Raw genomic sequence first — 24,594 nt, 5'->3', positions numbered from 1 at the left:
AGGATAAGGATACTCTCTGCAACAACTGAAGGGAGAGAGGAGCAATGAAAGTCTCATATATAAATGCCAAGGATTCTACAACTCCCATGGTGATCCTGGCAGTAAGCCAGGAAAAAGTTTTTTCTTTCCTTTGCTGTTTGCAGCAACAAATCTTTCCTCTGGGGGAGGGGTGAGAGGGCTGGAACTAACTTCACTGCATCTGATAAGATGGCAAATTGTCCAGGCCTGACATTTATGGGGGACCCAGAGCTTCACTGAAGCACTCTGGGAGGATTAAAGCAGGGTTAGGCTCTGCAGTCGCACTCCTTAAAATGCTACAAATGGCAGGCAGATGAAAGTTCTCTTAAATTTGATAATGATGATTCTACAGAACCCAGAGACAGAAGCTGTCCCCTGTCAAGGAAAGAACTGCAGCTGTATGTTTAATATTCTCATTAAAAGGACTTGTAAAAGCCTAAGCATGCTCAAAGAGCATCTAGTGTCCAGATATTGAAATGAATTTCTGTTTAATTGGTTAACAAGAACTAAATCTCATCTCTTTCATCTAAGCTGCACCACCCACAGGAAAACCCCACCACCCATTTGCTTTAACTCTATCCAAGACCATTTCACTGCAAGAATGGGATGTTTCACACGCTGGCAGTGATTGCCTGGAGCTAGCAGAAAGGCTCATATAGCTGTCAGCAAGCTGATAAGAGTTGAAATTACTCTACAGAGCCCTCTTTAAAGAAGAGCCAAAGAAGCACATTAAATGAAAGGGAGGAGGGTCAGAAAAGCCAGCCACTCATGTTGTTTTAACGCGGCACTAAAACAAGTCATTGATTTATGCTTGTGTCTTCAGCTCTGCTTGACCTGGAGTCTGAACTTCAGTTCAGGGCTGAGGCACATGGCATGTGCACAAGAAAAACAACAACAGCTTGTCCAGGTATGCCAACTGTGGGAACAAACACTGCAAACTATATGTTTTCTATCCACTATTTTTTACACTGAATTTACATCCCTTTTTAGCATTTAATTGTCCACTCAGGCCAAAAATGCAAGAGGTTGTGATTATCTAAAACTTTAATTAATGAAAAGCAAGAATGGAACATGGCCACTATTTGAAAGGCTTGTGGGGCTCCAGGAAAGTGAATTACACATTCATCCAAAGAAAGAAACTATACATCACTTTCAATAGTCTCCCACTGAAGTGTTTGGCAGCCAGTGAAGTCAAAATGCATTTTAAAAACCACCGATTATCTGACAACGTTATTACACAAGGCAATATAATACTAAACTATTTGTAAACATGAGTCCCGAAGCTGCCAAGTCTGACCAAATGGCCTTCTGTTCCCATAATCTCCCTCTGACAGTGCTCCACAGCAGGTACCTTAGGAACCCCCCTCCCACAGACACAGCAGGAATAAGCCACCACTTCCTCAAAGTACTCTCCAGCTTCCAGAAGTCTGCAATGCAGGAACTTTTAAGACAGAGGGTATATCTTTGCATTCATCTCTGACAGATTTTCCTTCTCTGGATTTCTTCATTCTGCCTTTTATGCCGATAAAACCCCTTCACTCATACAAAATGATGAAGCGGTGATTCTCACAGACTACCTCTTAGCTCTGTCAGATCATCTTGGGTTTTTTTAGACCAGATTCCAAACAGTAAAAGTACTGTGAGACATCAAATGAAGTTGTATCAAACAATGTACAGTCACATCCATTCACTTTTTCACTACCTTATTTTACAGTTCTGTATTATATTCCTGCTGCATCATCACCAATAATTTATTTTCAAGATGAAGAGTGTTAGGCTATTTAATAAGTCTTCTCTTGAAACTTTTGATCACCTTTGTTCTATTATATCATTTTCAAGATGGGAGAACCATAACTATAGACTGTATGCATAGTGCAGACAACAGATTTACATAGTGGCATAGTATTTTCCATCTTGTTCTCTCTTTTCTGAAATTTCTTTGTATTTTTTTTTAACATACTGACTATGGAATTGATACTTTCGCATAACTATTTATTATAGCTCTTAAGAATTCTTTTCCAAGTGATTGCAGGTTGTTAAGAGGCAAAATCTGCCTATGGAAAGACTGTTTTAAATTGCATATATACCCCTTTGTATACTAAATTTATCACTTTATCATATGGCCTTTTTGTACCTGAATTTCTGTGCCCTAAGACATGCCAGTTTCAAATAAAACTTTCCCAAAGTAGATAATTCATAATGGATAAATGCAAGTGATTTTCTATGACTGCTTGCTCAAGCTGCAAAGTTTCTCTTAGAAGCCCAAGTTATTCTGGAGCACTTAACTCCTACGCAGGTACCTAACTTCATGGAATTTCTTATCTCCAACCTCTCCACTTCTCTAAGTTTGGTTGAAATCGGGCAGCAACAGAAATCAAAAGAGAAATAAGCATGCACATCATATATGATCATACCCGTGTTTCCCTAGAAAACCAGGATGAAAAAAATTCCCACGCTAAAGAATACCAGCTCTTCATCCTTCTGCCATCAGAGCACACAAAGTCATCCAGTCTTCCAGAACAGATATGAATTCAGAAGTTTTACTTCTGGGAGATGGGATGTGTTACAAAATCAAAAACGAACATGCACACAAAGCCACCTTTTGAAAATAAACTCTTTTCCTAAAATCTCTTCAGGGAGAAAGAATACCTAAATAGACAGAAGAATAAGTCTTCTATTCCCACTACATAGTACTTTCATATTCTGATTGTATGCCTGAATGAGTCTATCCATGTTAAAAGGGTTCTAAGTATGTTGGTATTAAATGAAAAAAAATATTTACAAGTTGCCAATATATTCAGATAGACAGATTTGCATCACAAAAAGAGGATGAAAAAAGCACAGGGGCTGAGATACAAGCAGAGGAAAACTTTCGCACTAAAGACATTTACGTATCAACTACAGTGCTGAAACATGTTTCCAGAGACTAACAGGGTTTCAGAGCAAAACCTTAAACAAAATAACAAACAAACAAAAAAAAAACTGTTGCAAGGAAAAATATACAAGGTATAAGACAAGGTGATACCAGCAAAGTTCTGTTTTGCTGTTTTTGTCTATTTCACCCTGCAGGAGCAAGACAAAATTTCAAATTTTACTCTCTATCATGCAGGCCCATTACATCTATTTCTTCCCCTCCACTTTAGAACTTTGCTATTACCTGGATGCTGGTTAGAGGTGGAGATAAAACGAAAACATAAGGATGCAGCATCAAATCTGAGCAGCTAAGCTGCATATCAACTTGCCTCTGGGCACTTCTACCAGTGTTCCAGACTCCATATGGAACTATTTGTGAGAGGGGGATGGTTCAAGGAATCTTCAAAGAAAATGAGAATGACAACATTACTGTAGAAAACAGACAAGACAGCAATCCCAGAGATACATAAGTTTTATCCAGACTGCTATTAATTTTAACAGCTCAATCAGCAAAGGCTAGTTTTGATGGCCAAAATGTTGCAGTTTATAAGAGCTATTATATGTGAGAATCTTGTTTTCAGGGACATAGGCTGCACATGCAGTATTGAAAATATGTATCAATTTTTTACAGCATGTGTAGACCAGGCTACAAGCACAGAAACTATTCCCTTTTCTGAGGTAAGACAGGAAACTGCACTGGGAATTGTTTGGAGCAAACTTTTCTGCAAGTTTGAACAACAAAGGCATAAGTCAATATAGCTGATCTCCAGAGATCTCAGTGCAATCAGGTACAATGAAGGACAGTAGATTAATTTTGCCTTCCCACACTCAAGCTCTGCTCAAACCAATGAATCTCCTTCCCAGTTTATACCATGTACTGTCTGATAAAAAACTGAGCAAAATAAAATTGTGTTGCAGGAAATCACAGCTCAGGTCTTATCAGCCACAGATCATAGCAGATGACATCTCCAAAACTAAAACTCCTGAATTTTATCCTCTTCATGACTGTGTTATGTGATGTCCATGACAGGTAAACAAAAAAGAAGAAAACACTTTCAAATATGAGTTCTTATAAAACTTAAATGTAATGACTTCCTCACTTCCCAAGCTGATGTACAGCTAGAAGTATCTCCAGAAACAAAGAAAAAAAAATACCCATAGAGAAAATTTTACTCATTAAAAGAAGACAACCTGTTTCAACTTGAAAAAAAATTATATACAGGTATATGTAGGTGTATACTTTATATTTATGTCTACATTTTAACCTTGATGTATGATCTCCAGAGAATCCCCTCTGATATGTAAACAACAAGGAAAACTGACAAACATTTACAGTAATATTAGTTTCAATTTTTATGTTTTCCAAATAAGGACAAGAATTGTATCATAAGGCAATCACTGAAACCAATGCAGTCAGGCAGCAAGGCTGCAATCCCACAAAGGTTATCAGACCCAAAAAGTCTGATAGGTATGATAAATGCATGCTTCAGCCAGGAGAAATTCAGAGCAAAGATTTGTTCTATTTGCCTAGAAAAATATTATCTCAACCATATATGTAGTCCACAGAGTATCAGTCATCAGTAGTTTTCACTATACTAGATAGCTAAAAAAAAAAAAGAACATCCATCAGCAAGGAAATTTCAGAGACACTTACAGAGGGATTTTGCTTTGTAAATAAGGCTGACAGGACATGAACTGTATGGATAACATGTTTAAGTATCCTCAATACACATAAGAAATAAATTCACAAAGTGGATGTGATTTCATCCTGTTACTTTTACTATCAAAACACACAATAAAAGTAACAAGATGTGGGAAGAAGCTTTAGAAAAAACATATCACACCTTCAGCCAACAGAATCACATTTTCCAATGATGTTCAGTGATGTTTTGAATGCAGTGACAATAACTATCACAAACCAAGTATAATCAAACAAAATTCCCTCTGAACAGAGACTATATCTGTATTATGAGCACTAAAATATCATCTATTTTAAGTTAATTTTATAGAGCTACAGTTAACATAGATAATGTATATACAATTCAAATGAAAGGGGTTATTGCTGGTTTGCTTTGTTGTGAATGTTTAGGGGGTTTGCTACTTTGTCTTTATTTTGTTGGTTTTTTACAGATGACTTGCCTGATTTCATAATTTAAAGTTAGTGTTTAAGGTGTCCATAATGTCAAGTGTATTGTCCGTAGCTGGAGAACACAATCCTGAAATGATTATTTTATGTTATCCGTGAAATTGATAACAAGAAAGTTATTACACACTTTGACAGACTGTTAATACCAGCTTTAAAGCTTTATTAGGTCCATATCTCTATACCAAAAACCACATTTCTAGGAGTTGTAACACAAAGGTTACTTTCTCATCTCCTGCTTTTGGTGACATGTTGGTGCTGCCAGCAGGCCCCATCAAAATGGTTATTTTGTGTGAAGGCACTAAAGAGAAAGGAGACCCCTAATGGCTGCTGTGGTATTTGCAGACTCAGAACAGAATGAAGTGAAGCTGGCAACAGAATTCAGGTGTGAAAGATACTTTCTTCTAAATTAGAGTCTATTTCCCCCCCATAGATCAGTATTCATATACACTGGGCATCTTTTAGCACTGCCTAAGTAGAAATAACTAGAGTGTTGTAGGCTACACTTTAAAAAAATGCCTTGGGTCACTTTTTACCCGGACCATGCAAAAGACAACTTTGTCACTAAGGTAGTATATGGGAATTTCAGACACATGACTTCACAATTCTTGCAGAAATTTGACTACAGAAATATCATGCACCTTGAAAAGTCACCTGAGATCAGATGCTAATATTTTCCTTAAACCCCTGGCTCTTACTTCCTCTATGATTTTCCTGATGAGGAATGGAGGCAGTGATAAGAGTACTGCCTTACCTTATAACAACATACACTCAGGTACAATAAAATGTCAAGGATGAAATATCCTATAAAAAAATGTGCATTACATGCTAATGTCCCCTTCACTGGCCTGACAGATCATGGTCTTAGTTCTTGCAGTCATCAAATAAGAAAAACTTCTCTCTCAGAGGAATTGTCAATGTAGATAAAACATTTTAAATATTTTGGACTTAATGCTCCCTTCACATTTTAAGCGACTAAAATTTTTCTACAAACCAAAGCTTCTTTTGAAATAATCACAGACTCCTGAACATTGATTTAAATACCATGTAGAAAAACAAAACAAATACATGCCATGATTTCATCAGAAATATATCAATAGATGTCAGTAGGCAGTACACTTACATTCAGGGAGAGCTTCCGTCCCACTGAAAAGTGATGGCAAATGTAGATGTTTAGCATAAAAAAAAGAACAGGGTCAAATAATTAAAATATTAACATGACAGTACAGTGGATGTTTCTGGATTCTAACAGCTTTCAGAGCAAGGTAGGTGTATGAACCTACACTCCAACTGTAAAGCAAGGAAATTAATTTTAACGATGGTACATTGCTTTACCTGTCTTTGCATCTCTTCAATCTGTCGCTGGGGGATGCCTTGCAGAATACTGTACATTTCAGGCATCTTCTCTTCAGGGATGACAACAGAGGCCCTATAAGCAAAAAAAAACCAAAAAACGTATGGCAAGCTGAGAAGAAAGAAATTCTACATAAAAAGATGTTGACTGCTTTTCCAACCCAGAATCTTGTCCTATTTTAATAAGACATAATCAAAACACATAAGCAAAAAGATGGAGTCTTCTTTCAGTGTAACAAAATATTCCATAGCAGTTCCTTCCCAACACCAGCCAGTCTGCCCACAGATAATGCCACCAAAGTCTGTAGACTAATCTGCCCAGACTGTCAAATAACCACGGAAGGAAAGAGATTCAGAAATCCTGAATTGCCACAGACTTGCTGTCAGCAGAGAATTTTTGAATAACCAAACAGAAGTAGCATACAGTGTTAGACATAAAAAAAATAATTTTTGTACATATTACCCCTATCCCGAGATCATGTAATTGGGCACAGTGCATGCACAGAAAAATAATATAAACTCCTAAGACAGCGTACTCAGTCAGAAAGTAATGATATCTTTCCATCTCAGATAAACTGGGGAATCACAATGCAATACAGAAAATTAGCATTTCTGTGATGCAATATTTAGTATATATTTTCTTTAAAAGAGCCTGAAAGGAGACCAGTCCTCATTGAATTCAAGCACAATATTATACAGCAAATCTGTTTTAGAAAAAAGAATGACTGGCTACAGGACAATCAAATGCTCTGTCATACCAGTCTCATTTATTTTCCTCTCCCATTTTTGATACATAATAGATCAAAGACAGTGTGCATTTTACTCTGTGTTTAACTTCCTGTAACCCCCAGTATACTTGATTTATCACACAGATTTGATTCAAATCACTGAAGGCAGAGAAGTATCTCAGGCAGTGGTTCAATGTACAACAGTGAGGGTACAGACCTCTTCCAGTCCAGAACCTCAGAGAAAGGTAGAATGTAGGAGTCAGCAATGATGACTGGGACACAGCCAGCTTGAAGAACATCACTTAGCACAGCCTGTCCCAGGCGGGCTCCACGGAGAACAACACAGAACGTAGACTCCTGTCAACAAATAGTATCCAAAATACAGATGAGGAAAAAAGGGACATGCTACATTTGCATTTTGTGTGCGCATGTATATATGCATTAATTTTTCCTGCCATTCCATTCATTAAAAATAAAAAAGTCAAAAGGAAAACCAACTTGCTCTGTGCAATCAATATATTCTGAATTATTAGCTAATTCAAAATAATTTTACAATTCTATCTTCCAGAGGCTAGGAAAAATGTCGTAAGTGGAGGAATGAGAAATGGGCTGGTGGGCCAATTCTACACTTTATTTTAATGGCCAAACTTTAGAATTCAGTTGAGAAAACTCAAGGAGAAAAATAAGTTTAAAACATTTCAGTAGTTTGGCGCAACAAGAGAAACAATTAAGATGAACTTATTTGAGTATAAACTGTATGGAGCCAACTTAATTTTCTTTTGTTATACGGCAGTGCAGCTCAATGGATAGCAGGGAAGTAACAGAATTCATATCTCAAGAAATTTGACACGTTTGGAAGCATTTTAACAGTCAAATTAAGAAAATCAGGGGCTAGATAAAGCCCTCACAGGCTTTACAATTACATAAATTACAATTACAGAACTCCAAATATAAAGCAGTTAGCAGTTGCTCACAAGCAAAACAGTGATTAGACCAAGTAACCTTTCCTAAGTGCAACAACATTCATTGTGTCCCTTAGACAACTGAATAGAAGAATTAAGACCATACTTATTAGACTGATAACACCTATGATTTTGTAGTATTAGCAGGTGTTATGGATACCAGGATTAGACTTTGACACCATACACATAAATCAACTAAGAAATACTGATACATGTAGAATTCATAAGTTAAGAGAAAAATAGCAAACTGCACAAATAAAAAGCATGAAGTAACTGGTTAACATTTGCACTTTGCAGAAAAGATTTCCTACAAAAGAACAGGAAAAGAAAGGGTATTCACGTGACAGCAATGCTGTCCTGTTGAAAAAACAAACCACTCCACCCACAGGTGGCACTACAGTCCAAAAAGACAATTTAAGAAATCTGAAGGATTCACTTACTCTTCACAGTAACAAAAGACAGAGCAGGGTTCAGTCTTGGGGAATGCACTTCCAGTGGTAAGTAAAGGATGATTACTTACCTTGAAAGTATAATCTACAAGGAAGGATTGACTATCAGTGCTACTTATTCTGAAGGAATGAGGGCAGGAGGAAGGGAGCTTCAAAGATAAAAAAAGCTGCCACAAAAAGGAGTATAATCCATTTACTCATGTCCACAACACAGAAGACAAAATGCCACGAGTTTAACTTGCAGCAAAGAGGACTTCTTGACTATGTTGCACTCACCCTGTATTTAGGGATTTTAGTTCTCACTGCCAGTGAGGAATCTTGCTACAGATTCAAGATTGCAAAATAAATGCCAGTAGAGTTCAGCTACACAACAGGGAAAAATCCCAAGTCAATATTATCCCCAAGTTTAAGAAAGAAAAATTATCAAGTTGATACAAGGGTTCCCACAGATAAGAAAACATTTTTCCAGCTTGTGTTCCATGGCCTGAAGAAAAGCAGCCAGAAGGCTCAGCAGGGCAGCAAAACATCAAGATGGAACTAGGAAATACAAGGGTTTTTGCTGGCTCTTCACTTGTTTCCTGATGCAACCATAAGACCTGTGTTCATACCCAAAGAGTACTAAGAGCCTTGAAAATCTCATCCAAGAGAAGACTGCCAGCAGGAAGCATTAACAACCCAGAAGTCCAAGAGTCTGTCTAGTAGGATATCTGTAAAGGCAGTACTGGAAAGGATGAACTGTGATCCAAGACCCTCTTCCCCCACTCTTAGACAGGAAGAAAAGGAAAAAAGGGTGTGGGGAATGAGAGGAGCTGAGAGAACGAACACACATTTTAACCATTGACTCACTAGATCACACAGCAGCAGGTGGAAGAAACTAGTAAGGTCTGGGAGAGACAAAAAAGGGAAAAAAAAGCCCAGATGTGGACACATATGCTCATCTGCCCAGATAACCATTTTTCCTGTCTAGACAAAGGTTACTATAAATACATCTCCTCACATCACCGCTGTTATCAGCCAGACATTCCAAAGGGAAATGCAGGGGAAAGTATTTTAACAATCTCAGCATGTGCCAGCTCTCTTCTGAGTTATAAAATCATACATAGCAAGATATAGATATAGATTCCCAAACTTGATATCCTTTAGCAATTCAGTCTATATTTAAAGAAAAAAGTAAACAAGTTTTTGTTACTCTAAAGTTTAGGACTCATGATGACCCTTTCCCCCCTCTCCTCCTCCTCCTCCGCATGGAATTTTAAACATATTTCTTACAAAACATAACAGGAGGGGTGGAAACTTTGCCTTTCCTCAGCTTGTTTGTTATTTTACCATCACTTGCTGAAGTTCAAAGACAGATTATATACTGGTGGCCACAGACAGTGGCCTATGGCATAACTCACTTCACCACACTGCATGCCAAAGCACCTCCGTTAGTGAATTGCCAAGAGACACAGGGGTCTGAGAACACTATCTAGTTTTATCTTCACTGACACATCAAAAGGCCTCTGGAAGTTGGGCCAAGGCCATGAAACACATTTCACCTAGGTGTTTTCATAGCTGCATGCTGACAAACCTTCTAGCTCAGTCTGTCGTATCTACACAGATAGTTTTGTACAATTTAACTACTAAACTGCATACAAAAATGTAATTTGATTAACATCTCTCCTTAAATGTAACACTCTTTTTCGTGGCCCAAATATAAGAGCATAACCTCTTTAAAGTTCATTTTAGCCTTCTATCCAATTGACAAAGCCATCTTCAGTTCCAAGCTTCATCTAGCAAAGCCCAGACTGTCATATCTGAGAAATCAATTCCAAATTCATGCCTGCTGAAAGCCCTTTTGCCAGGAGGTGCAAACTCCAATGTTCCTTTCCAGTTCTGAAGTGAGCAACTTCATCTGCCTCCGAAAGTTTTTCCTCCAATTCCTCCATTTTAGCATCCCATTGCTACTGGATTTGGCAGTATCTCTTTGTAATTTTTTTAAGATTATATGATGATGTCTTGTGTTACTAAACCATCATGACCAGTCTCATATAAGTATAGACTGCATATAAGTTTGAGTACCCTCAACCCTACTAAAACCCTTGTTTTTGGCCCTCTTAAAAACAAGAATAAATACTCAAGGATATAACACGCAATACTATCAATACTTAGGATATAATACTCAAGCTAACATAACAAATTATGACGTTTTAAAACATATCCAGCACATTAATTAAATACATGGAAGTACCCTACCACTTCTAAACAGGAACAGAACCACAGCTAAGACAGAGACTGCTGGGAAGAGAAGTCTGCAGGACAGCCTTACCTGAAGCACTTGAGGATAATCAAAGACTTGATTCTTGTAGCAGCGTTTGCGAACAGCAGGGACCCCATCGGACAGGTTCGTACATTTGTCCAGGATCAGCACCGATTCCCCATTCTCAGCCTGAAGAGCTTCCAACTCCAAACGGTATTCTGGGTGCAGAGCCATTTGAGATGACAGAATGAAATACCTGCGAGGACTGAAAAAACACAGCCAGGTTGCCTGACAGCACTGCAAGTTTACTTCCAAGATGCTCAAGAACACATTTCCCTCCATCCTGGAAAAGCAGAGCAAGACTAACTAAATGTGGACATGTTGCCAAGACCATATTTTCAGACAAGGCTGGAAAGGGTAATGATGAAATATAATTAAGTCTGGGATAGTAAGTGGCTCAACATTATTTACAATTCTGAATAAATTTATACTTGGTAAGAGCGCTTGTTACATTGGAATAGGCACTTGCATTATAACTTCTATTATAAATGTAAACAAACATTATTTAGCTGCATTTTAAATCAGCCTGCTGCTGATGCAAGGATTGTTTGTACTTTTGTCTGGTGTTTGTGTGCTAAAGCAAAGTAGATAGGACACTGAGTGTTTCTAGTTTCCCCTCCCATATATGTTCTCATGAATTTTAATTGAAAAAAGATGGTGAACTGACAACTCAGTACTTAGTATTTAGCTGATTTAGCCTTGATATGGTGATGGCAGCAATAGAACAAGCTCATCTTTTTTAACTGTGATTCAGTTCTGTCCCTTGGGGCAATATAGAGGCAACATTTCCAAGGAAAAGTTGAAGGTCCATATGGTGTATGTTATCCCATACACTCTCAACTCCTACCGTGTTCCAAAATCATGAGCATTTAAAACGTGCTGAACATTTTAAATACTGATGTGTTTAAAAACACTAAGTAACACTGGAGGTAAACCACACAGGAATACAAGCTCAAATTAGGTGCTTGCTCCTCAAAAACATTAGACTAATACTGGAAAATAGCATGCCATATAATTGTTATACTCATCTGCTTGGGTTTCCTTTTAAAACAGGTCAGCTAAAGTCAGACTGCTTCACCACTCCCCAGTGAAAGGAACACACGTAGTGAGTGAGTGCCCTCACACAGCCAAAAGAACACAGGAAGCACGAGGGCTGTACTTAGGATTCCAGTCCTACTCCACGTGATGCTATCTTTAATTTACAGCTCTGAAAACACACAAACACGCACCCTTTATAAAGTCAGACCTCTCCTGCTGCTTTTCTCACCTCTTCTACTCATTTTCATGCTGGTCACTTTAGTTGCTCCAATTAACAGATGCATAGTATTTTTTTTAAACATTCTTTCTCACAAGTCTCCAGCTGCTGCCAACTTGCTACCAGCAGAAGTGGATTTAAGCAATCCAATTAAAAAGGCAAGTATATCAAACCCCCTCAGTTCAGCTCTGTAAAAGGCTGTTAAAAAAGGAAATAATGATACAGAAAGGGGATAATAAATGTGTATAACCAGCTTAAAAAAAAAAAAAAAGTAGGTTTGTTTGTGTATATATTTAAAAGCAAATTTTGCCTGGAAACTGTCATCACTCCATGACACTCAAAATCTAGTTTATCAAATATTGCTACAAAAGAAAGTACACGCCATCTCGCAAGAAATAACACACTGACATAGTGTGATGAAAAGGCTTATCCCAAGCAAGCCTGGATTCGTGGCTTGTCCTCATCCCACCCCTCCTGCACAAAGCAGGCAAGGCTGGGAACCCGTCTCACTAGTAACACTGACTGGCCACTGGATGGCACTCCAGACACCAGGCTGCCCAACACAATTATAAAGAAAAAAATAAATTTTAAAAAAATTAAATAAATAAATAAAAATAAAAAAGGAAAATAGTTTTGAGAAACGAAATCCCCTACACGTTAACGGAACACAAGACCCATTTCTTTTATCTGACCCAAAATCAGAGTTTAGCTGACTACATGGACATGAACAACACAATTGCTTCTCTCCTTACAACTGGTTCTATACATGCTGGAGCCTATCATCACATTCATGCTCTCCAGACAGTAACACAAAGCTGCTTGCACTCTGTGAAACAATGTAATAACACTTGAGACCTATGAGCAATCAGCTGGGATGCAACCAGATGCCACTCACTGGCCTTGGTCCAGGGGCATCACAAGCAGGAACATAAAGGGTGTGAGCAAAGTGAATCCCTGCTGCACAAGTTCGTCCTAATTGACTGCATTATCATACTCAGAGCAGCGAAGAACAACAGCAACAGAAGAGTGCTGCCCTTACCAGAAAAGGCAACTGAACCCTAAGACCAATAACTTTTGTGTCCAACAGAGGCTGCACCATTTCAGTTTTCAATATTGAAAATTCATATTCTCTAATGAATGCAGTAAGAAGAAACAGATGTAAAGTTGCCACATTTGTAAACTTGATCTTCACAATAAGCAGACAGATCATTGATCCCCATTGCTTCTGTCTGCCCATCTTTTAAACCATAACAGAGGTAAGACCTTGTTACAGTGAAACTTTTTCAGCTGCACAATTAGAATATTTATGAAATATAAAAAGAACAGCCTTCCATAACCACTTAAAACATGTCTTCCAGACTTATGTCTCCTTTTGTTCTGAAGACATGAGCAGATTAGAGAAGCCACCATCACCAGGATAGATCATTTCAATGGCTAATTACATGCTCTGAGAAAATCAGCATTTTATTTCCCAACTGTCTTGTTTTACTTGCAACTACAAGGCTCAGGGAGGGGAGGGTTGTGTTGTTTGTGTTTATGTCTTACTCCATAACTGTAAAAAAACCAAATAAAATCAATATTCTAAGCTCTGGATGTATAATCATAATCACACATACAAGTTTTCATCCTCCTTTTTCATGGCAGGTCAGGTGCAAATGGTGGGTGTTACATCAGGCTGTCACAGTGGGGTTCCTCAGGGCTCCAGCTTAGGTCCTGAGTTCTTCCATGTCTTCATAAACAACTTGGACACAGGACTGGAAGGGATACCTACTAAGTTTGCCAACAACAAAAAACTGGGAGGAGCTGCTGGCTCCCTTGAAGGCAAAGAAGTCCTTCAGAGGGATCTCAACAAATCAAAAGGCTGGGCAATCACCAGTGGTATGAAGTTCAACAAAGACAAGTCCAAGGTTGTACCTGAAATAGGGCAAACTTGGATGTATGGACAGACTGGGAAAGGAGAGGCTGGAGAGCAGCCCTGTGGAAAGAGACCTGGGGGTCCCGGTCGATGGTAAGCTGAATATGAGGCAGCAGTGCCCCAGCAGCCAGGAGGGCCAACTGTCCTGGGGTGCATCAGGCAGCTGGTCAAAGGAAGGAATTGTTCCACTCTGAATCCTCTGCACAGTTTTGGGCACCACAATATAAGAAAAGCATAAAGCTACTAGAAGGAGCAGTTAATAACTGAACCAAGACCATTAGCACTGGAACCACCAGCATAGAAAGCATCATCTATTTTAATAGCAAGAGCTGTTAAAAACAACCCTTACAAAATTGCCTAAGCTCACCATAAAGTTAGTAGCTATACTTGTATTTCATAATCATCAATATGAAATATATTGAATATACTTTGCCCAATTCATGGGAATTACTTTACCCTGGTCCTCTTTCTGGCAGATCTACTTCTCCTGACAATGGGCTGTAAACAGGAATACTGACATCATAGCCTTGCCGGTAAGTCCAAGTGGAGAAGCCTCCACCAGCCAACAGAGCTCTGGAAAACATAAGAAAGTAAGTTTAAACTGAGAATGTATAGCATTCAAACTCCAGCAATTCACTGCTTGTCATTACCAGAACAAGAAGACGCATGCTCTGAGGTAAGCTTTTCCCTCAGCATTTGTCAGTGGTATGTTTTCATGATGGTTTTAAGTTGACTTTAGTTTTTGTGATCTTGGTTTACTGCTAAATTGGATCGAGTCACCAACTCAAACAGTGCTTACAATGTTGTATGATCACTGAGGAATGGACCATTTTTGCATTAATATAGGGAAACCTAATATATTGCTGTTATTGTTGCAATTTACAAACTTACATATCCTAAGACAATTTTAATCTGAAGAAATACATTCTGAATGATTTATACTAGTTAAGATATTCCTTGATGCCTGTATTAAAATTTGGTATAGCACAACTTTCAAAGTGTTCAAGACAAGCTATATTTCAGATACAAATCACAGTACAGTAATAGTATTTTAGCATCTTACAGTGACTTTGGACTTCTCAGGATGGAAATAAAATGAAGTTATTAGCAACTGTATTTTCAAAGTTATACTAGTGAAATTTGTTTCATTTGTATATTACACAAAAATTCTCTCAACAGAAAACATGAGAACAAGAAATCGGTATGTCATGACAGTAAGTTCCAAGAGTAGAGGTTGCTTGGGACACTATATACTAGAGAGCATGGGAATAAGCAATAAATTAAAATTAAAATAATTTAAAATTATGATAAATTGAAATGCAATTCAATCTTCCAAGAGGATGACTTGCATTGTGCCTTTTCCTAGATGGGACAACCTTTGGCCACACCAGAAGTGCTTTAAGAAACAGAAGAGAACAATGTGTATAGAGCAAAACAGTATATCGTATACAATTCCAGAAAAAACAAAAGGTTTGCTACTATCTCCTATCACAAATCAAGCCTCTTTGAAGTATGCTAACAGAGGACAACAGTTTTTCTGTTGCCATTTCATGTCCAGTGACTAGGTGGCATCAGGAAAACAACATCCTAATTCCCAAAGAAGCTCAGATTCTGCTTCTTTTGTGAGACTTCTAAAAGAGCTGATCAAACTTTCAGTCCTTTGTCACTCAGCAGTAGGGTGTGCTACACTTTCAGCTGCTTCTGGAATACTGGCTCTGCTTAAGGTACCATATTTCTCAATTGCAGTTTGTCTCCTTTTCTGTGGAATGGAGCAGGACACAAATACATTACTAGACAGGGCACTAAAGAAAGGATCTTGAAGAGCTGTACACATTTTTGCAGTTATGGTTACAGTGGAAAGCCTTACTTGGCACACTTCAGATCACAGCAGGCACAGGTCTCATCAGTAATCAGAAAACACAGGAGCAAAAGGTCAAAATGAGACTGGAAGAGGCACCAACAATCCATTAGCTAATATTTTTGTTTTCAGATATCTCTGAATGAAATCCTTGGTAAGGTGTTTGGAGAAGCAGTTTCCCAAAAGATATCTCTGAATGAAATCCTTGGTAAGGTGTTTGGAGAAGCAGTTTCCCAAAAATGTTAAACAACAGATTATCATTATACCAAATTATCACCCAAGATTTTTCCCATCAGAATAAGACACTAGAGTGCATGTGTGACAAGACTCTGGATGAACACCAGTATGTTGTGCCTATTCTAATCTCCATCAGATGCCCCACAGGATACTCCACTTCCTGCTCTGACCTGCAGCACAATTGCTCAGTGTTCAAACACCATGATCACACTTTGCCATAAATGTGACTCTTCATTCAGAACACAAATTATGATAGGAGCAAAATTCAACTTGAGAACCAGATGGTAAATTAAGTATATGCTGAGTTTAGAATTTATGTTCCAATAATTTCCAATTCCATTCCAGTGTCCCCCAACCCTCTGCTTTTGGTGACACATCCAACACTCCTATGACTAGGTATCACTGTTGAAGCTGCATGTTCTGTCTTATCCATATTAATCCAGTTACAGGAAGAGAGAAAAAAAAATTGGCTTGGGTGTTACTGCACTTGCACTTTATATCTCCCTTCTCCTTTTTACACTGACCCCCCAAACTGGGAAACCAGAAACAGATTGTTTTAATAGGATCCAGTGAAAACACGACAGCACCTCATTAGCCTTGAGAAAGCAGGTGTGTGTCATGCAGACTTTTACCTAAATAAACCCACAGGGAACCAACACCAGTTAAGTAACTCCACTTGGATTCTCACTGTACAATGCATTAAGAGAGTAGGAACATTAACTCCTAATGTACTCAAGACAAATAATCTTTAAATTGCACTGATCAGCAAGGAATGACTCTCCCTGAGCAACTTTTCACCACTTTTCAAATATTGATCCTTCTTTCTCTCCATGAAGTGCTCCAGCTGGCCTGTACTCTAAATGTTTCTGTCCAACTGCCATCTGCAGCAGCTTTCTGCCAAACTTCACAAGTCACTGAACTCAATTCATGGACTGAAACAGAAATAAATAAAAAGTATCTTAGTTCATAAATTCAATTCTACAGCACCAGAATAGCTTTTCAAAAAAATCCTTTCAACCTCATCATTGGACCAAATCCAACAGCACTAATTAACAGATAATATAGAGCTTATCTTTTAAGTTTTATGGCAGGAGATTACATATGTTATGGCAGCTAATACTAGCAATATAACCTCCATACCCACAAGGCAAACTTTCACCTTTGAAATTATGGAATAAAGCACTTTTACACTCTCTTTGGATATTGGATTTAAAGATTTAATAAACAAACAAGCCCTTAGTGAAGTACGTTAGCCAAGAACTTTTCCAGATGTAAAATTATTACATAACTGAACTCTCCCCTGTGTATAAGGTTTTACTTTACCTGGATCAATATTCTGCAGCAAATTAATAGAACACAAGTCTATTAAACCTTATGATCCACTACAGTTCAACTGTGTATGATCTGTCAGACATGTTGACTGCAGAAGGCAGGCCACACTCCCTGTGCAAACTTCACAAATATTACCTGTGTATTTCACAAGTGATCCACAAACTCCCACAAATGCAGTCCTTCTGGAGTTGTCATGGTACAGTTCAGACATGTCATTCAAAACCAACTGAACTCTGCCAGCATGCCTTTATTTTGGCCAGCAGCTTCTCACCCTGTGATGCTACAAACAACTGTCTCTCACACTTGGTTAACTACCCATTCCTAACACCTTTAGATATTCTCAAATTATGAAAACACACACACTGCGTGTTCCATGAGCTAAGAACTCCAAAGGTCTCCAAAATCATACTGAAAGCTCATTCTGCATCACTCAGGCCTCTCCAGGACTAGGTCCACACTCCCAACTTCTTTCACAGGCCACTTGCTTTTGCACCTGTGACCTGTAGAATAGGTTTTGTACATCAAACAGTCCAACTGTTGGCTGCCTACAAAAAGGAAACTCCACTTTTTTTTCCATTCCAAGCACTGCTATTGCTTCTCTTAAGTGTTACAGCTCATGATGATACAGCTGTGGACTGAGTCAGATTGGCAAACTACAACAGCTGAATGCCAAAAAAGACTTGAGTTTTTTACTTGAATTACTCAGTTTTCCATGTTAGTATGACAAATACTTAGGAGAAACACCTACCAAAATAATAGGTTTCCTGCCTGCTAAGCCAAGGCATGCAAGGCCAAACGTAAATGGTGATTTGAGATTAAAAGGTAAAATTAAAAAAGTTCTGCAGCATATCTACAACATTCAGTTAATAAATTCACTTCTTTGATAGACACATGCAGTCCATTCCACTGTCAAATGAAAATTCTCCTTAAATATAAATCTAAGATAACAAATGCAAGTATTTACTAACAGATTAACAGACTTGTTTACATGAGATTGATGCTTGACTGCCCTCTCCAGGCTAACCCAAAAACTAAAGCCTTACTTCACAGTGATGTAATTACAATGAGCAAATTTACTCTTTAAATATGTGCAAAAAAAAATCTGTTCTGGTACTGGAAGATACTTTAAATTGTCTTTGCTAAAAAGACATCGAGATACACTCCAGATACAATCATCTTAGCAAAGATCCCATATCTCAGGCAAGATTTTGTTAACAGTTGGCTGAAGAAAGTTAACTTTGACTTTCAAGAAAAGTTACAATGGACCTAACTCAGCAGAACTTAGCACACACAGGATGATGTATCAGAAACATCTTCAGTAACAGTATCACCTTCCTCTGATTCCAATTTTCTTTGCCTTACAACCTCCTTTCCTCTTCCAAAACCAAACAATCCTGCAAGTGAAAATTGAGCTCAGAATGTATGCCCTTTAAGTTCCTGGCAAATATTTTTAAAGCACACTTGCCAGAGAATAACTAAGAGCATTTGTCCAATTACTAATATAGTCTAATTATTAAGATAACAAAAACTATTGAAATTCAGCATAGTTTTAAGTAGAGCAGCTGCTTTAAAATGTCTTTCAAGTACCTGACTTCTGTTAGAAGGCTGCTGCTACAGTTATCTCTGAATTCTAGTTTGCATTAAATGGGACATTCTGTAAAGCATTCATATTCAGTTACACACCAGATCAAGATTCTCCAGCCTTACAGCAAGTCCAAGAGTTAAAAGCAAACTGTCAGCCGTATCCCTTATAAAATTAAAGATGAGGTTAAACTATCAGATTTCAAAAGCAAACACCTCTTCTACACAAGGTTTTACTTTCCTTTTTTGAGAAGCAAGCAAGTCATAGTCTAGCTTTGTAAAGGTTGAGGAGCACATCCTTTGCTATCAATTGCCCTTCTGAGCTTGTTGCTTCTTCAGTGGCATTTAAACCCAGATCTGTCCATCACACAGCACAACACATACCTATCTCTAGGAACATCTAGAGCAGTGTTATAATCTGGTGGCCCTCCAGGCAGCATATTGAAGAGCAAGTGATTTGTGCCTCGATCCCACCTACAGCAAAAGAAGAAATAAACTACAATTAGAAAGGTGTTCTCTACATATAAACAAGTTCTGTCAAAGACTAGTGCTGGTATTAAATCACTGTATTCTCCCCTCCTGCATTAGCCTTATTTTTTTTTTTTTTCACTTTGTGTTCTTCCCATTCACACACCAAAGTTTCAGCACGTACCTGGATAACTGTGCCAAAGCCTGAGCTGTCTCTTTGATACGGAGGGCGTTCTGATTGAGGACATCTACGGATGGCACAAAAAGGCAGGCCCGGTTGACATCATCAGTGTAGAATTCACTGTCAGAGATGGCCGTCAGCAGCTCATTGTATTCCCTGGAAATGGTGTTGCTCACCAATGTCCCATATTCATCCACATACTTTTTCAATGAATAGATGTACACTTTGATTTTGTTCTTGGGATTGAAGCCACATCTATAGACATCGAAGCAGGTGTGCATCCTGCAGCTAAGGTCTCCCCTCTCAGGAATGGGACTATCAGCAGGAAGCTTGACTACAGGCACATCATGGACGCTGCGTTTTTCAACAGTCCAGTCACTGGATGATTCAATGGAGTGAGGCCAGAACTGGAACATTCCTGTGGCAATTAGGCCAAGCAGAACTATGGAAAAGAGAGTGATGTAATAGATGCGATGCTTAGTTTTCATCCTTGGGATGAGGGCTGGACCCCGGGTGTTATATTTGGCCGAGGCACACATAATGGAATCAGTTATCTCTTGTTGCTACAAAATAGAGAGAGAGGTTTTAGGACGAACTCTAGAAGAGATACATAGTTATCACAATGCAGAGAAACATGCAGTTACTCCTTTCAGGGAAGGGTCTTTGCCTCGACAGATCATAGTAGGCTTTCTTCAGATGCTGGTGAGTCCCACGGCAATGCAGGATGCCAGCCGGGACTGCCACTTGGCAAGCACAGAGGCTGATCTGCTGTAATGAAATTATGTGGGCCAATTAACAACCACAAGCCAGAAAAAGGCACAGCTTGGGCAGAGAGAGAGAAAGGAAATCTCAGACACTGCAGAAGTGGTGAGGCCTCATAGGTCCCACTACAACAAAGCGTATTCAGAGGGAAAAAATGATTATCTACAGGAGAAAAGAAACAACCTGGATACCTGCAAAGGCCTTATGACAGGGCATCACACAAAACTCAGGACCATGATACTGTTTCTAAGGTAAAGGTGCTTCTAAACTTAATTTCATAGGAGCCCCACCATATCTCATTAGAATGATGGTAAAATACTTCTGGCAAGAAAAAGAAATTAATTTCTCATCTTTGTCAATGTGCCTCATGGGGCATAAAAGTGTTATATGAGCAGCCACATTGAGAAAAGCATTTAAATAGTTCACTATAGCCTGAACCACAGTTAAAATTAAAAACATGACATAATATAAAGGATCATAAATGACTGTCATCTTAGTTATTTCTTACAACCTCCTACACAGAGAACAATGGTTCCTGCAATAGACAATTTACAGTAACTACAGCCTGAAAAAAAATTGGCAAGCAACAGTTTGCTTAGGTTTTCAACTAAAACTTTCACAATAAATAAATTCAACCTGAACCCTCCATAATGACAGTTTTTTAAGAGTACCAAGCACGTTTTCTAGAAAAAGAATGTGAGCACTATAATTGTATGCTCTTCTTTGGGACAAATGGGATGTTTTCTTGCTTTGTGAGCTAGAAAGAAAGCCGGACATGTCAATTGTCCAGTAGACAACAAATATGAATAAAAGTATCAATGGATGAAAGAAGTGTTAATTTCATAACTAATCAAATAATGTAACAAATTGAATTATGTTTATTTTGTGTTCTTAACAAAAGACTGTCAGGATGGGGTGGGCAATGCATGACTTGACCGTACTTACACACAGTAGCACTAAAATAATCTCAGATGCTAATAAGCATTCCACTTTTAACGGCTCTTCTCATCACTTTACAGCCACAATCTGATTCTGGAGGAAGCTTCTAAAATCTCCTGTACAAGGTAATACATATGTCACGCTGTTGTCAGAACAGAAGCCAGAATGCTACATTACTATCAGCTTTACAGCTAAAAACTTTCCATATGCTTCCGACTGTTAACCACGTCCTTTATTCCTCCTTCCTGACATAGCACCAGAACCAGCTAGGTGATGACATACATCACACTCTGCAGCGAGCATTTCAGTCACTCGGCAAATCTGTCCAGACCTGAGCCCGGCTGGAAGAACCCTCAATGAAAGGTCCTTCTCCGTGCACGGAAACGTTCTCTCTTACACAGCACACAATCCACCTGGGCGACCGCAAGCACGGGACAGGCTGTACTCGCGCTTGGAGTACTGGAAGTAACGGGAGCGAGACGCAGCGGGCAGAGAGGTGGCAGCACCACCACGGGGCGCAAGGGCCGGGCCGGGCCGGGCCGCCTTCCGAGCGACGCGGCGGGCGGGCCCAAGGCAGCCCGGAACCCGGTCGGCAAGAGCCGGGCCGTCTCCCCGCCGCGATTCCCGCAGCTCCTGCTCTCCCACCCACCCGCCGGGACCGCACTCACCTCCGTCCGCAGTCGCCGGGGCCGCCCGGCCGCGCCCCCGCCCGCCCCGGCCGCTCCGCGCGGGCCCGCCCGCACCGCCGCCCCCGGCCCGGCCCGGCCCAGCCCAGCCCGGCCCGGCCGGTGCGCACGCGCGGCCGCCGGCCCCGCCGCCCCAGCGCCCCCCAGCGGCGGGAGGGCGGGCGTGCAGCGGGGCCTCCCCCGGCGGGGGCGGGAGCTTCTCCCGTGGGAGCGGGCACGGGCGGGGACCGGGTCTGCGTTCACCTGCGTGCGCAAAACCTGCACCCAGAAACCACCGCCACGCTGCTCTACGACACGTCTGCCTTCTTGCCTCGCTCTCCTGCTGTCCTGCGTGCCTTTCCAAAACTCTGTTGGGCTTTCTCATTGACCGAGGACCTCTGGGTCATGTGCCGCTTTCTGCTGGATGACACTACTTCAGTAAGGAAATATCCCAAATCTTCACCTTCACAAAAGTAACTGGAAGTATCTTCTTCTAACAGAAGATAGAGAAGGACAAATTTGTTGCACAAAACTCCATCCCTTTGGGAATCAGAGACACCGGTTTCATTCCCAAAAATGGGAGCTGACTTGCTCTGTAAGCTAAATAAAACCCAAAACCAAACACCCCCCACCTCCCAAAAAAAAAAAAAAAAAAAAAAGAAAAACACACAAAAAAACCAAAACAAAATAAAAAACTAAGCCAAAAGAAAACAACAACAAAAACAAACTGAACAAACAACACTCAAGTAGGTAAGATCATAGAATGGCTTGAGTTGAAAGAGTCTATGTTAGAGATCACCTGCTTCCAACCTCACTTCCATAAGAAGGGACACATTCAACCAGACCACTCTGCTCAAAGCCCCTCCACCACAGTGGCCTTGAACACTTCCAGGGATGGTGCATTCCCAACTTCTCTGGGCCATCTGTGCCTCACCATCCTCACAGTAAAGAATTTCCCCCTAATATCTGATCCAAACCCTCTTGCACTTTAAAGCCATTCCCCCTTACCCTGTCACTACATGCCTTTGTAAAAAGTCCCTCTCCCGCTTTCTTGTAGGCTCCCTCCCGGCTGCTCTAAGGTCCCCCCAGAGCATTCTCTTCTCCTGGTGAACAATCCCAAAATGCTGCAGCTGAGCTGTGCACAGGGCAAGGGTACAATGCAGACATTCCAGCAGCAGCAGCAGTGTGGTGTCCCTGCATGTGACACCATGTTCTCTATCCTTCTCTGCTCTCTGGGCTGAAACAGCAGACCCTGACCACATTCAGCACCACCAAGGTGGAAACAGGGCTGATTTTTTATCTCTCATCTGAAAACAATTTTCAGCTGTTAGGACTATAACTGTTTCAACTGTTACAGTTTAACCAATAAAGTTTTCAACAGTTATGTCCTGCCACACAAAGTTCTCCTGGTGCTGCCCCTTCAGTCAGCTGATCCCTGAGCCAGAAACATTTCCAGTCTCTCTGCCCCCGGGATAAAATGCAGGCCAACTCTGCTTCTATCTTGTAATTCTTCGTGGTTTAAAACACTCTTACCACGTGTGTCTCATGACAGTGTCAGCTTTTGCTGGCTGGAAATGTACGTTTCCTCTTTTCAATTTTTCTTGTAGCCATTTTTATAGATTTCTATCTTGGGTACAATGGTGATGTGATGGTGTCCTATCCTATAATGCACGTTTGTGAAAAGATGGGGGTTTGCACCTATCCCAGCTCTAAGCCTCTAAACTGAATCTCTCTGTCACAGACACACTGAGCGCAGTGTCCTTAAACAGCCTTGACTGCCAGCAATAGATCAGTTCTCTTTCACTTCACCTGCCCTTGGGAAAACTGCTCTCTGCAAAGCCATCCACGTGCACAGCTCGGTACTCCCACAGGAAAAAAAAAAAAAAAAAAAAAAGGCAAAACGCTGTCACTGCAGTGCTTTCTTTCTTTCTTTCAACTTCTTACACACGTGGCATTGCAGGTGATGTTGCATTCTCCTCCGACTCACTGCTACCTTCTTTATCTTGTCTGTGACATTCAAACTAATAGCAGACAGCATCCACAGATCTTAAAGCATCTTTCTGACAGCCGGTACTAGCTTTACCCCCCTGCAAACACAAGCTATCTCGGTTTGTTAGAGCACATAATGTTTCTGGGCGTAACCCATCACCTTCCAATTGCTGCAAGCTGCCCCATTCATCAAGCGAAAGCAGTACCCTCCTTCAGGAGGATGCTTGGACCGTGTCTGATGTTTTTTTTGTGAATTGGAGCGCGCCCCATTCATGTGTTGGGGCCGCTCGGATGAGCACCGGATCTCTGCAGTTATGGGATCCACCAGCATGAGCAGTGCCTGGGTATGCCTGAGCCAAGGAGAGGGGTTCCCAGCCCTGTCGCGTGACAGGGACACTGGCTGGTCCACGTGCGGCGGCGGGGAGGGGGAGCGGGGGCCAGCCCGTGCAGCGCCCGCAGGCGCTTCCTCTGCCTCCCTGCTCCGCCAGGGAGAAGAAAGCGCACCCAATCAGTTATAGGTGAAATATTCACGGAGACTTGATGATCC

The 24,594-nt window shown here is 40.3% G+C and overlaps 1 protein-coding gene across 2 annotated transcripts in view; it reads right to left on the bottom strand.

Moving 5' to 3' along the window:
- Positions 1-22,073, bottom strand: part of EXT2 (exostosin glycosyltransferase 2) — a 74,188-nt gene extending 52,115 nt beyond the window's left edge. The window contains exons 1-7 of one of the 2 annotated variants that reach the window (XM_062494609.1): positions 22,062-22,073; positions 19,696-20,255; positions 19,428-19,517; positions 14,492-14,608; positions 10,875-11,070; positions 7,373-7,512; positions 6,410-6,503 (exon numbers count right to left, since the gene is read on the bottom strand). In XM_062494609.1, coding sequence (XP_062350593.1) covers positions 6,410-6,503; positions 7,373-7,512; positions 10,875-11,070; positions 14,492-14,608; positions 19,428-19,517; positions 19,696-20,231 — 1,173 coding nt within the window. In that variant the 5' untranslated portion in view covers positions 20,232-20,255; positions 22,062-22,073. Of the gene's footprint in view, positions 1-6,409; positions 6,504-7,372; positions 7,513-10,874; positions 11,071-14,491; positions 14,609-19,427; positions 19,518-19,695; positions 20,256-22,061 lie in introns of those variants that run through there. The other variant, XM_062494608.1, reaches the window with a different exon arrangement.
- Positions 22,074-24,594: the final 2,521 nt, after the last annotated feature.

The sequence above is a fragment of the Cinclus cinclus genome, chromosome 6, assembly GCF_963662255.1.
Source record: "Cinclus cinclus chromosome 6, bCinCin1.1, whole genome shotgun sequence".
In the NCBI taxonomy this organism is placed as follows: Eukaryota; Metazoa; Chordata; class Aves; order Passeriformes; family Cinclidae; genus Cinclus; species Cinclus cinclus.
Note: the sequence above shows the minus strand (reverse complement) of the source record. Positions and strands in the feature narration are given on the sequence as shown.